At 47.7% G+C, this 13,414-nt stretch overlaps 1 protein-coding gene across 2 annotated transcripts in view; it reads right to left on the reverse strand.

Annotated features, from left to right (window-relative positions):
• LOC139373563 (CMP-N-acetylneuraminate-beta-galactosamide-alpha-2,3-sialyltransferase 1-like) overlaps window positions 1–13,414 on the reverse strand; it is a 49,325-nt gene that overhangs the window by 21,645 nt on the left and 14,266 nt on the right. Inside the window, exon 2 of one of the 2 annotated variants that reach the window (XM_071114222.1) lies at window positions 1,515–2,338. In XM_071114222.1, the coding sequence (XP_070970323.1) occupies window positions 1,515–1,805 (291 nt within the window). In that variant the 5' untranslated portion in view covers window positions 1,806–2,338. The remainder of the gene's footprint in view (window positions 1–1,514; window positions 2,339–13,414) is intronic. The other variant, XM_071114223.1, reaches the window with a different exon arrangement.

Consider the following 13,414-nt stretch of genomic DNA (forward strand, 5'->3'; position numbering starts at 1 on the left):
CCAGTTCAATCCTAACCCTAGCTTCATGTCCACATCCTGGTTCAAAATAACCCTAGCTTCATGTTTACATCCTGGTTCAACCATAACCCTAGCTTCATGTCCACATCCTGGTTCAGCCCTAACCCTAACCCTAGCTTCATGTCCACATCCTGGGTCAAACTAACACTAGCTTCATGTCCACATCCTGGTTCAACCCTAACCCTAGCTTCATGTCCACATCCTGGTTCAAACTAACCCTAGCTTCATGTCCACATCCTGATTCAGCCCTAACCCTAGCTCCATGTCCACATCCTGGTTTAACCCTAACCTCAACCCTAGCTTCATGTCCACATCCTGGTTCAGCCCTAACCCTAACCGTAGCTTCATATCCACATCCTGGTTCAAGCCTAACCCTAACTTCATGTCCATATCCTGGTTAAGCACTAACCCTAACTTCCTGTCCACATCCTGGTTCAAGCCTAACCCTAACTTCATGTCCATATCCTGGTTCAGCACTAACCCTAAATTCATGTCCACATCCTGGTTCAAACTAACCCTAGCTTCATGTCCACATCCTGGTTCAACCTAACCCTAGCTTCATGTCCACATCCTGGTGCAACCCTAACCCTAGCTTCATGTCCACATCCTGGTTCAAACTAACCCTAGCTTCATGTCCACATCCTGGTTCAACCCTAGCTTCATGTCCACATCCTGGTTCAACCCTAACCCTAGCTTCATGTCCACATCCTGGTTCAAACTAACCCTAACTTCATGTCCACATCCTGGTTCAACCCTAAACCTAGCTTAACGTCTACATCCTGGTTCAGCCCTAACCCTAACCCTAGCTTCATGTGTACATCTTGGTTCAACCCTAACCCTATCTTCATGTCCTCATCCTGGTTCAACCCTAACCCTAGCTTCATGTCCACATCCTGGTTCAACCCTAACCCTAGCTTCATGTCCACATCCTGGTTCAACCCTAACCCTAGCTTCATGTCCACATTCTGGTTCCAACTAACCCTAGCTTCAAGTCCACATCCCAATTCAACCCTAACCCTAGCACAACCCCAACCCTAGCTTCATGTCCACATCCTGGTTCAAACTAACCCTAGCTTCATGTCCACATCCTGGTTCAGCCCTAACCCAACTTCATGTACACATCCTGGTTCAAACTAACCCTAACTTCATGTCCACATCCCAGTTCAATCCTAACCCTAGCTTCATGTCCACATCCTGGTTCAAAATAACCCTAGCTTCATGTCCACATCCTGGTTCAAACTAACCCTAGCTTCAAGTCCACATCCCATTTCAACCCTAACCCTAGCACAACCCCAATCCTAGCTTCATGTCCACATCCTGGTTCAGCCCTAACCCTAGCTTCATGTCCACATCCTGGTTCAAACTAACCCTAGCTTCATGTCCACATCCTGGTTCAGCCCTAGCCCAACTTCATGTCCACATCCTGGTTCAAACTAACCCTAGCTTCATGTCCACATCCCAGTTCAATCCTAACCCTAGCAGTGGTAACATCTCACCTGCCACCAGCGGTATGTGTCGTCAGTCAGCAGGCTGTTCCTCCTAGACATCAGAGGTTGGACAGACAGGTTGAACCTCTCAGTGAACCAGGGGTCGTCCTCCAGCTCGGTCATACACTGTCGACAGCCACACTGGCCCTTAGAGAAGAAGCTGTCCGACTTGCGGATGGCGTATTTGAAGAAGTACAGAGAGGGATCTCTCAACGTGTAACTGAAGAGGAACGTGGTGAAAGTTACAATGCATGAAAACACAGTAAATGCCCTGATCTTCCTCCACTTCGATAGAGACATGGTGTAGTGGTAGATTAAAAACTTAGTTGTCTGGGAGGTGGAAGGAAGGGAAAAACAGAGAAAACTTATTGAAAATTCCAATTTCCAAGTGATGTCTGAGAATATTTCCTCCCCTGGAGATTTCGTGGCTCTAACAGGCTGAATGCCGGGTTCCTCTGATGAACAGAAACAGTCCCTGTCTTCCTCATCACAATTACAGGCTCCTCTTCACTCTGTTGGAAAACAACAACATCTCAGAGTAAAAAAGCTGACCAGAATACTAGTTCCTTATATTTTGAAGGGAAAGCCTTGGCATTCTGTAGAAAAAAATGTTCGGTCAGACAAAAATCACATAGATGAGGAATCCTTGTGTATGTCCATGACACGTCTGCTGAACAATAACACCGTAATTAAATGGTGGTACACAATCCAGGATGGTCCTGTCAACTTAACGATGGCCGAGTAACTGCATCCAGCTGCTCTTCTGCGGTTGACAGTGTGAGGTCAGTGAGTTGTGCATCTAGCATTCACTGCCTGTCCATTCAATCATTTCCCTAGACAGCAAACAAACAGGAGACATGAATGCAAATACAAACACCGCCGAGTAAATGAATGATCATATGTGATAAAAAAAATTCCCTTCAACAGCTTTCAACTTCCAGTATTCCCAGAACCAACTCTAGCTTTATACTAAAAACAGAAAAGCAGGAAGACCCCCTGGGATCTATTTCTACATGAAAGGACATCAGAGCTCCACCATCCAGCAGAAAGGTCCGGGTTTACTGTTAAATGCACAGAAACACAGAACATTTCACCGTATTGTTCACATTCAGCCAAGGCAAGTCTATGGCCATTCTCCACAACGAAAACGCTCTTGACAAATTATAGGCCAAGGTGATAAAATTAGGATTTAGCCCACAAACATACTAACGTCACCTTTTTTCTCTTTACAATCTGTGGCATGTCAATTTAGCACAGATCTCCAAAAGGACACAAGACACCAGAGGGGGGGTGTTTTTTTGATGGTGTCAAGAATTAACAAAAATGTAAGAGAAAGGAACAGACTTGAATGTAACACTTAACTAGTTGTCTTGAATGCAGCTTCCTAGCAATTTAACAAGCAGTAGCTGCTAACTATTGCCAATCAGCCTCAAAGACCGTTTGCAACACTTAACTAGTTGTCTTGAACGTAACTCCTCAAACAAGTTCCAGCTGCTACTAACTGCTAATCTGCCTCAATACCTATTCTCACTTTCCTTAAGCCCCTAGAGTCGATTGTCGCACTGGTGCAATCTTCTACCCCCAAACCCTAAGACTGCAGAACAATTTATCAAATGGCCACCCGGACTATTTACATTGACCCCCCCATTGGTTAAGAGCTTGAAAGTAAGCATTTCACGGTAAGGTGAAACACCTGTTGTATTCAGCGCATGTGACAAATACATTCTGATTTGATTAAGTAACATAATAAAAAAATCCCCATCAAAATCCGTAAATTTAAGCTAGAGATGTCTAGCAGAGCTAGACCGGTGTTTGTCAGACTATGAGACGTCCCCAAAATCAGTCTTCTCACAAAAAAGTCTGTGACGTCCGTACAGGTTGACCTACAAACTATTATGACTACTCTATGGACACGGAGATGCTCTACAACCCCCACAAGTGTCACAGGACTCATCTGAAAGTAACTGGTACGGAAGTATGAAGGTAGTTTTGTGCCAACCCCAAAAAGGGGAAAAATATGTGTATATAAAAAAGGAAACTAATTTCCTGAGCTTTCTTATATCTCCTAGATATAGGTCAGACACTTCAAAACCTTGTTTCTTATGATACATTTTTTGACAAAGTTTTTTGTAATTTATGAATGTGTTGTTCAATGTGTTTCTCTGGGCTATTGTAGTTCAGGCCATATAGTAGTAAAGCCCCCCCCCCCCCACCCCCAACGGCTTAGACCTTTAAGAATTAATCACCACTACCATCCTACTTTAATCTGACGAGTCATTCCTCCTGTTTTGTGTCACATCCCTTCTCCCCCCTTTCCCCACCTCCTTTCTCATTTTACTTATGTTGCCTTTACCACACCAGCCTAACTACCACGGCCTGACAGTGATGTCTACCTGAGACTCCAAGCCAAACCCTACAGAGTCAGCCCCTCTGGATCCTTCATCCGTAGCCCTCAACTTCATCCAGTTCATTTTCATTTCCCCACTGAATCCTCATTCTCACATCCATTCCATTTCCTTAATAAATATTCTAAACCCATTTCACGTCTGGTCCTTAATCGACCAGGAAACCCTGGTTCTGCCCTGCAGGGAGAGACGGGGGACCAGTGGTGGTGAAGGGTGTCTGGGTGTCAGGCTGTGTGCGCAACTGGTCAACTGGAGTCAGGTGCAGGAGAGCAGAGATGAGTGAACAGGCACACTGTAATTGGCAGAAGCAAAACAGTCGGACGCAACAGCGTCACAACACTCCAGCCAAAGGCAAAAGCGAATAGCGCACTTAGTCACACAAAATAATGTACAACAATACAATACCACGTGTTCAAAACAATACCCGGATAAAAACAGTCTGACGCATCACACAAATAAACGTAACGAACAATTACACACACAGACATGGGGGGAACAGAGGATAATATACACATAGAGTGATGAGGGGATGCAAACCAGGTGTGCGGGAAAACAAGACAAAACAAATGGAAAATGAAAGGTGGAGCGGCGATGGCTAGAAGACCGGTGATGTCGACCGCCGAGCGCCGCCCGAACAAGGAGAGGAGCCGACTTCGGCGGGAGTCGTGACAGTACCCCCTCCCTGACGCGCGGCTTGGGGACGACCCGGAGGGCGAGGCGAAGGGCGATCCAGCCGGAGACGGTGGAACTCCCGCAGCATTGAAAGGTCCAACATGTCCTCCACCGGAACCCAACACCTCTCATCCGGACCGTAGCCCTCCCACTCCACAAGGTACTGAAGGCCCCTCGCCCGACGCCTTGAATCCAGTATGGAGCGAACGGAGTACGCTGGGGTCCCCTCGTTGTCCAGAGGAGGCGGAGGAACCTCCCGCACCACAGACTCCTGGAGTGGACCAGCCACCACTGGCCCGAGGAGAGACACATGGAACGAGGGGTTAATATAGTAATTGGGGGGAAGCTGTAACCTGTAACCAACCTCGTTCACTCACTTCCGGCCTTTAAATGGCCCCACAAACCGTGGGCTCAGCATCCGGCAGGGCAGGCGGAGGGGCAGGTTTCGGGTTGAGAGCCAGACCCGGTCCGCACCGGGTCCTCACTACGGTGTGAGTCTGCGCTGATTTTCTGGGTGGCATCCCATGTCTCCTCCGCGCGCTTGAACCAGTCGTCCACTGCAGGAGCCTCGGTCTGACTCTGATGCCAAGGCGCCAGAACCGGCTGGTACCCCAGTACGCACTGGAAGGGGGAGAGGTTAGTGGAGGAGTGGCGGAGTGAATTCTGAGGCATCTCGGCCCAGGGCACAAACTCTGCCCACTCCCCCGGCCGGTCCTGGCAATAAGACCGCAGAAACCTGCCCACATCCTGGTTCACTCTCTCCACCTGCCCATTACTCTCGGGATGAAACTCCAAGGTAAGGCTGATCGAGACCTCCAGACGTTTCATGAACGCCCTCCAGATCCTCGAAGTGAACTAGGGACCTCGATCAGACACTATATCCTCAGGTACCCCGTTGTACCGGAAGACGTGCGTAAACAAGGCCTCCACAGTCTGTAGGAGACCGGGCAGAGGGAGGAGATGGCAGGACTTAGAGAAACGATCCACAATGACCAGGATTGTGGTGTTACCCTGTGAGGGGGGACGTCGGTAAGAAAATCCACCGACAGGTGCGACCAAGGCCGTTGTGGAACAGGTAAGGGATGGAGCTTACCTCTGGGCAGGTGCCTAGGAGCCTTACACTGGGCGCACACGAGCAGGAGGAAACAAACCCTTACGTCCTTAGCCAAGGTGGGCCACCAGTACTTCCCACTCAAACAGCGCACATTTCGACCGATCTCAGGATGACCAGAGGAGGGTGAAGTGTGGGCTCAGTAGATCAACCGGTCACGGACAGCAGACGGAACATACAGACACCCAGCGGGACACTGGAGGGTAGCAGGCTCTGCACGTAACGCCTGCTCAATGTCCGCGACCAGCTCCCACACTACTGGCGCTACCAGGCAGGAGGCCGGGAGTACGGGAGTATGATCCATGGGCCGCTTCTCTGTGTCATACAGCCGGGACTGTGTGTCTGCCTTCACATTTTGGGAACCTGGTGTGTAGGAAAGGGTGAACACAAAACGGGTAAAAAACCTGGCCCACCTTGCCTGACGAGGATTCAATCTCCTCGCTGCCCGGATGTACTCCAGGTTGCGGTGGTCAGTCCAGATGAGAAAAGGGTGTTTAGCCCCCTCAAGCCAATGTCTCCACGCCTTCAAAGCCTTAACCAGAGCCAACAGCTCCCGGTCCCCCACATCATAGTTTCGCTCCGCCGGGCTGAGCTTCCTCGAGAAGAAGGCACAGGGGCGGAGCTTCGGTGGCGTGCCCGAGCACTGAGAAGGCATGGCTCCTACCCCAGCCTTGGACGCTTCCACCTCCACTATGAACGCCAAAGAAGGATCCGGATGGGCCAGCACGGGAGTCGAGGTAAACAGAGCCCTTAGGTGACCAAAAGCCCTGTCCGCCTCAGCCGACCACTGCAAATGTACCGTACACCCCTTCAGCAGTGAGGTAATGGGAGCCGCTACCTGGCCAGAACCCCGGATAAACCTCCAGTAGTAATTGGCAAACCCTAAAAACCGCTGCACCTCCTTTACCGTGGTGGGAATCGGCCAATTACGCACGGCTGAAATGCAGTCACTCTCCATCTCCACCCCTGAGGTGGAAATGCGGTACCCTGGGAAGGAGACGGACTGCTGTAAGAATAGGCATTTCTCATTCTTGACGTACAGGTCATGCTCCAACAGTCGCTCAAGCACCCTGCGCACCAGGGACACATGCTCGGCTCATGCAGCGGAGTATATCAGAATGTCATCAATATACACCATTACACCCAGCCTGTGCAGGTCCCTGAAAATCTCGTCTACAAAGGCTTTGAAGACTGATGGAGCATTCATCAAACCGTACGGCATGACGAGGTATTCATAGTGCTCCGAGGTAGTACTGAATGCCGTCTTCCACTCGTCTCCCTCCCAGATACGCACCAGGTTGTACTCGCTCCTGAGATCTAGTTTGGTGAAGAAGCGCGCCCTGTGCATTGACTCGATCGCTGTGGCTATGAGAGTTGGCGGGTAACTGTACCTCACAGTGATCCGGTTTAGGCCTCGATAGTCAATACATGGGCGCAAACCTCCCTCCTTCTTCTTCACAAAAAATAAACTTGAGGAGGCGGGTGAAGTGGAGGGCCGAATGTACCCCTGACTCAGGGATTCGGAGGCATATGTTTCCATAGCCGCCGTCTCCGCCTGTGACAGGGGATACACGTGACTCCTGGGAAGTGCTGCGTCTACCAGGAGATTTATCGCACAATCCCCCCCACGATGGGGTGGTAATTGAGTCGCCCTCTTTTTAGAGAAGGTGAGAGCCAATCGGAATATTCGGGGGGAATGCGTACGGTGGAGATCTGGTATGGACTTTCCACCGTAGTAGCACCAACAGAAGCCCCTAAACACCTCCCCGAGCACTCACGCGACCACCCCCCCGCCTTCTGTTGCCATTAAATGGTGGGGTTATGACGAGCTAACCAGGGAAGGCCTAGTACCACAGGAAATGCAGGAGAGTCAATGAGGAAGAGACTTATTCTCTCCTTGTTACGCCCCCTGCGTCACCATGCCCAGGGGAGTGGTGGCCTCCATAATCAACCCGGACCCTAATGGTCGACTGTCCAGAGCATGAACTGGGAAAGGCCTAACCACTGGAACAATAGGGATCCCTAACCTCTGGGCGAATGCTCTATCTATAAAATTCCCTATTCTATCGATAAAATTCCCAAATTCCCATTCCGCGCCTGAATCAACGAGCGCCTTATGCTGGGAATGCGGGGAAAACTCAGGAAAGTAAACATGCACAAACAGGTGTACAACAGAGGGCTCTGGATGAGAGTGGTGCAGGCTCACCTGGGGTGACACCAGAGTGCCCTGCCTGCTGCCTTGACCCCAGAGGAACCAACCCGGCACCGACCGGCAGTGTGACCTCTGTGGCCACAGATGGTGCACGTGAAAGCCCCACCTCCGGCCTCCCTGAGCTCAGCACCTCCCAGCTCCATAGGCACCGGAGCGGTGGTGCTGGGAGAGGGAACCGACAGAGCCCTCTCTGGACGTCCGCGGGTGACCAGCAGGTTATCCAACCGAATGGACAGGTCTACCAGCTGGTTGAAAGTGAGGGTGATATCCCTGCAGGCCAACTCCCGACGAACATCCTTGCACAGGCTGCAGCGGTAGTGGTCGATAAGGGCCCTGTCGTACCATCTCGAGGCTGTGTGGGAGGGATCGTGATTGCTCTGTGGATGGGTTAGTCTGAGAAAAACATCACACTCTCATAAAGTAACTGAACTAAATGACTATCGCGACTTAGCACTCACTTCTGTCATCATGAAGTGCTTTGAGAGGCTAGTCACCTCCACCTTACCTGACACCCTAGACCCACTTCCATTTGCATACAGCCCCAATAGATCCACGGATTATGCATATGCCATCGCAATGCACACTGCCCTATCCCATCTGGACAAGAGGAATACCTATGTAAAAATGATGTTCATTGACTACAGTTCAGCCTTCAACACCATAGTACCCTCCAAGCTCATCATTAAGCTCGGGGCCATGGGTCTGAACCCATCCCTGTGCAACTGTGTCCTGGACTTCCTGATGTGCCGTCCCCCCAGGTGGTGAAGGTAGGAAACCACACCTACACTATGCTGATCCTCAACACAGGGGCTCCACAAGAGTGCATGCTTAGCCCCCTCCTGTACTCCCTGTTCACCCATAACTGTGTGGCCACGCATGCCTCCATCGCAATCATCAAGTTTGTAGACGATACAACAGTAGTAGGCCTTATTACCAACAACGACGAGACAGCATACATGGAAGAGGTGATAGCCCTGGTGGAGTGGTGCCAGGAAAATAACCTCTTCCTCAACATCAACAAAACAGGAGCTGACTTCAGGAGACAGCAGGGGGAGAACGCCCCCATCCACATTGACAGGGCTGCAGTGGAGAAGGTGAAAAGCTTCAAGTCCCTCGGCGTACAAATCACTGACAATCTGAAATAGTCCACCCACACAGACAGTGTGGTGAAGAAGACGCAACAGTGCCTCTTCAACCTCAGGAGGCTGAAGAAATTTGGCTTGGGCCCTAAGACCCTCACACATTTTTACACCATTGAGAGCATCCTGTCAGGCTGTATCACCACCTGGTACGGCTACAACGCATCACCGGGAGCACCCTGCCTGCCCTGAAGGACATCTACAGTACCTGGTGTCACAGGAAGATCATCACCTCAACCACCCGAGCCATGGCCTGTTCACCTCGCTATCATCCAGAAGGTGAGGTCAGTACAGGTGCATCAAAGTTGGGACAGAGAAACTGAAAAACAGCTTCTATCTCAAAACCATCAGAATATTAAATAGCCATCACTAGCCGGCCTCCACCCAGTACCCTGCCCTGAACTTAGTCACTGTCACTAACCAGCTTCCACCCGGTCACTCAACCCTGAACCTTAGAGGCTGCTGTCCTATGTACATAGATATGGAACACTGGTCACTTGAATAATGTTTACATACTGTTTTACAAATTTCGTAGGTTTATACTGTATTCTAGTCAATGCCATCCTATTCAACTGTTGCTGTTCATATACTATTCCAGCCTATGTATTCTTCAGGTATAGTATATATTCTATCTACATATGGTCCATAATGTCTATACATCCCATCACATATATACTGTATACTGTGTGTATATACTATATATTTATAATCCGGACTCTGAAATTGCTCGCCCTTAATATTTCTGTATTTCTTAATTCCATTATTTTACTTTTAGATTTGTTGTGTATTGTTAGATATTACTGCACTGTTGGAGATAGGAACACAACCATTTCGCTACACCCGCAATAACATCTGCTAAACATGTGTATGCGACCAATAACATTTGATTTGACAATCACAGCTGAACTGCAGGCCTCAGCGCATATCCACCTAAGGATTAAACGAGTCTTTGTAGGAAATATGTGTGTGTGTGTGTTAATGTGTGTGTGTGTGTGTGTGGTGGGGTTAATGGACACATTAATGTGAGAGGTGGTGTATTAAACTCAGGGAGTCCTTGGAGGCATAAGGCCAGGTACCGTAGATGACAGACTGAACAGACTGTATGCTATAACAGATGGTGGCTGGCTGTGTTTGACAATGGTGTGTGTCGTCTAGTTTCCTGACCTTGTCCTGCTGGAGGTTGGCAGTTTTGGATTGATGAAAGTTCCCAAAGCTGAAACAACAGAGCATCTGTGGCCTAAACTTCAGAGCATGAAGGAGGAAGGAAGGGAGGGGAGAGGGAGGAAGGAAGGGAGGGGGAGGGAGGAAGAAAGGGAGGGAGGGGGGAGATGGAGGAAGGAAGGGAGGGAGGGAGGGAGGGCTGGAGGGAGAGAGAGGGGGAGGGGAAGAGACAGAGGGAGAGAGGGGGAGGGAGGGAGAAAGAGAGAGAGAGAGAGAGAGAGAAGGAGAGAGTGGGAGGGAGGGAGGGAGGGAGCGAGCGAGGGAGAGAGAGAGAGGGAAAGCTGTGAAGGCTGAGGAGTTCTAGAGGTTCTTTCTCTAATCTCAGGCTTATACAAGTCATCAACTTTACAGGATGGAGCAACAGAAAAGTGCTCTGGATTGTGTTTTGAGAGATAGTTTTTTCTCTCATGCTTCCTGTGAGCAATTTCATGTCTCAAACTTTTGCAGAGATGAGCCCTTGAATCTCTTTTTTATTACTTGTCTGACAGCACATCTGTAGTGTACAAAACAATAACCCCCACCAAAACATAAAGCTATTAAACACATAACATACTATGTAGTGAGTTTCCTCACTCATGGAAATTACATTCCCATTTATGAGTTTCTCTTAATGTCATTTACAAGACTTTGATCAAGTTGTTTTTACATCCCATCAAAATGTTACTTTGATAGAAAATTCAAATTTGGTCAGTTTGAGGAATGATAAGCATTTCCCAAAGTTAAAGCTTTTAGACCAAGCAAGATGGCTGCCTCCCAAACATGTTATCTAGGCTTGCATTCCAAATGGCACCCTATTCCTTATTGTGCACCACTATGGGCCCTGGTCAAAAGTAGTGCACTATATCGGGAATATGGTGTCATTTGGGACGCAAGCTTAGACACAGGATAAGATGGATGTTTCCGATTAATCTTTGGGAGGGAGGGGAGTAGAGAACACCTCTCATTTTAGAGAGTGGTAGTCAACAGTCTTTTCCGACAGGGAAAAAAATAAATGTTATTTTCATCAGACTGACAGTAACCTCGAATATACACAGTTTATTTGTCACTTTAACCAGATTAAAACCCCAGGTCAACATAATTTAAAAGGTTAGTTTAAATCATGTTGAAATTACATTTGCTGACATCAACATCAAAATTAGATGTGGATTTGCCCGGAAAGTATGCTTGGTGTTGGCAGAACTTGGCATAGCTGGGATGTTGAACCACATCACACACACACACCACCTTGTGTGTGTGTGTGTGTGTGTGTGTGTGTGTGTGTGACCAGTACGACCATACATAATCTGGGCCGACAGTCAAAGGCACTTGCTTGTCCATCCTTGGGGGAACTGTTGATCTACTGTTAGGGGAAGTATGTATTGAGTGACTTCCTGTTATTCTGGCCCCTATTGTCCTCACTCAGTTGTAACAGACTGAGGCCACCTTTTCACACATACAGATACATAGTGTCACATGTTTTACATATGCTTGCATTGGGTAGCTTGACTATATAAATGATCCTGTTCTCTCTGTACAGGACACTCTCACTCCATCTCACCTGCGTGGGTGGGGCGACCAGCCTCCTTATTACGATACGTTTTTAATAAAAGTAATACCTTGATTGATTATTGATTTTAACTCTCCTCGTTATTAGTTAAAGGTAGAATTTGTTCACAAATGTATAGGTGTATTTTACTCCAATAATGGTTGAATTGAAGAAGCGTAGGCTAAATTGCCAATCAATCATTGTTTTTACGACCCGTGGACACCCAGTGAAAAATGAGCTCTTGCAAAAGCTGCATAGTGCAGATCCCAGCCTATGGAGTAAAAGTTTGAGGGAGTTCCTCTCAGGTAATAAATAAATAAATAAAGATTGCTTTTTTTGTTAACTAACACTAGCACTTGTAATGTAATGTAAATGTTGTAAACTCCTCTTTGGCACTGTGCTCCATACATACGCACTTTTGATAGACTTCCACATCTGCATATTATTGAGATATCAAAGTATCAACCATATAGATCCTATTATATTAGGCATTCTAATTCCTAATTCTATGGTGTCACCAACAAAAACATAAATAATAGGCCTAAATGCAGCATATGCATTCATTTTTCATGTCATGCAAATAGCACTTTTCAGTAGTGCTCAGAAAATGCCAATCCAAGAGAGCAGCATTTCTTTTTCAACCATTTTTTGAAGCAATGAGCCCAATCATTCTTCCATGACAAAAACATAAACTAATAATCCTTAGTTTTGGGGTTATTTTCAGGTATTAACAATTAGAATAATCTACATTTCCATATTTCCAAGTCATATTCTTGATGATGAAGGGGCATTTAATTAATTGGAATGACTGGAAATCTGACAGACTGGTTTTAAATGTAAATATACAGCCTACTCGTTTTATTATCTGTATTGAAGTAGAAAGTAATGGGTTAGAAGCCTACATGACCTATTAATGCAATCGATATGCAACTTTGCAGGGTAGTCAGGAATCAATATACACAGTCAGTTAGGAAAGCTAAGGCTAGCTTTTTGAAACAGAAATTTGCATCCTGTGGCACTAATTCCAAAATGTTTTGGGACACTGTAAAGTCCATGGAGAACAAGAGCACCTCTTCCCAGCTGCCAACTGCACTGAGGCTAGGAAACACTGTCACCACTGATAAATCTACGATAATCGAGAATTTCAATAAGCATTTTTCTACGGCTGGCCATGCTTTCCACCTGGCTACCCCTACCCCGGCCAACAGCTCTGCACCACCCGCAGCAACTTGCCCCCCCTGCTTCTCCTTCACCCAAATCCAGATAGCTGATGTTCTGAAAGAGCTCCAAATCAGGATCCCTACAAATCAGCTGGGCTAGACAATCTGGACCCTCTCTTTCTAAAATTATCCACTGAAATTGTTGCAATCCTCATTACTAGCCTGTTCAACCTCTCTTTCGTATCATCTGAGATCCCTAAAGATTGGAAAGCTGCCGTGGTCATCCCCAAACTGTTACAGACCACGCTCAAGGTCCTAAACAATATCATAACCGCCAAGTCATCGACTTGGCCAAGGCTTTCGACTCTGTCAATCACCACATTCATATCGGCAGACTCAATAGCCTTGATTTCTCAAATGACTGCCTCGCCTGGTTCACCAACTACTTCTCAGATATAGTTCAG

Source organism: Oncorhynchus clarkii, chromosome 18 (assembly GCF_045791955.1).
Source record: "Oncorhynchus clarkii lewisi isolate Uvic-CL-2024 chromosome 18, UVic_Ocla_1.0, whole genome shotgun sequence".
NCBI classification, from domain to species: domain Eukaryota; kingdom Metazoa; phylum Chordata; class Actinopteri; order Salmoniformes; family Salmonidae; genus Oncorhynchus; species Oncorhynchus clarkii.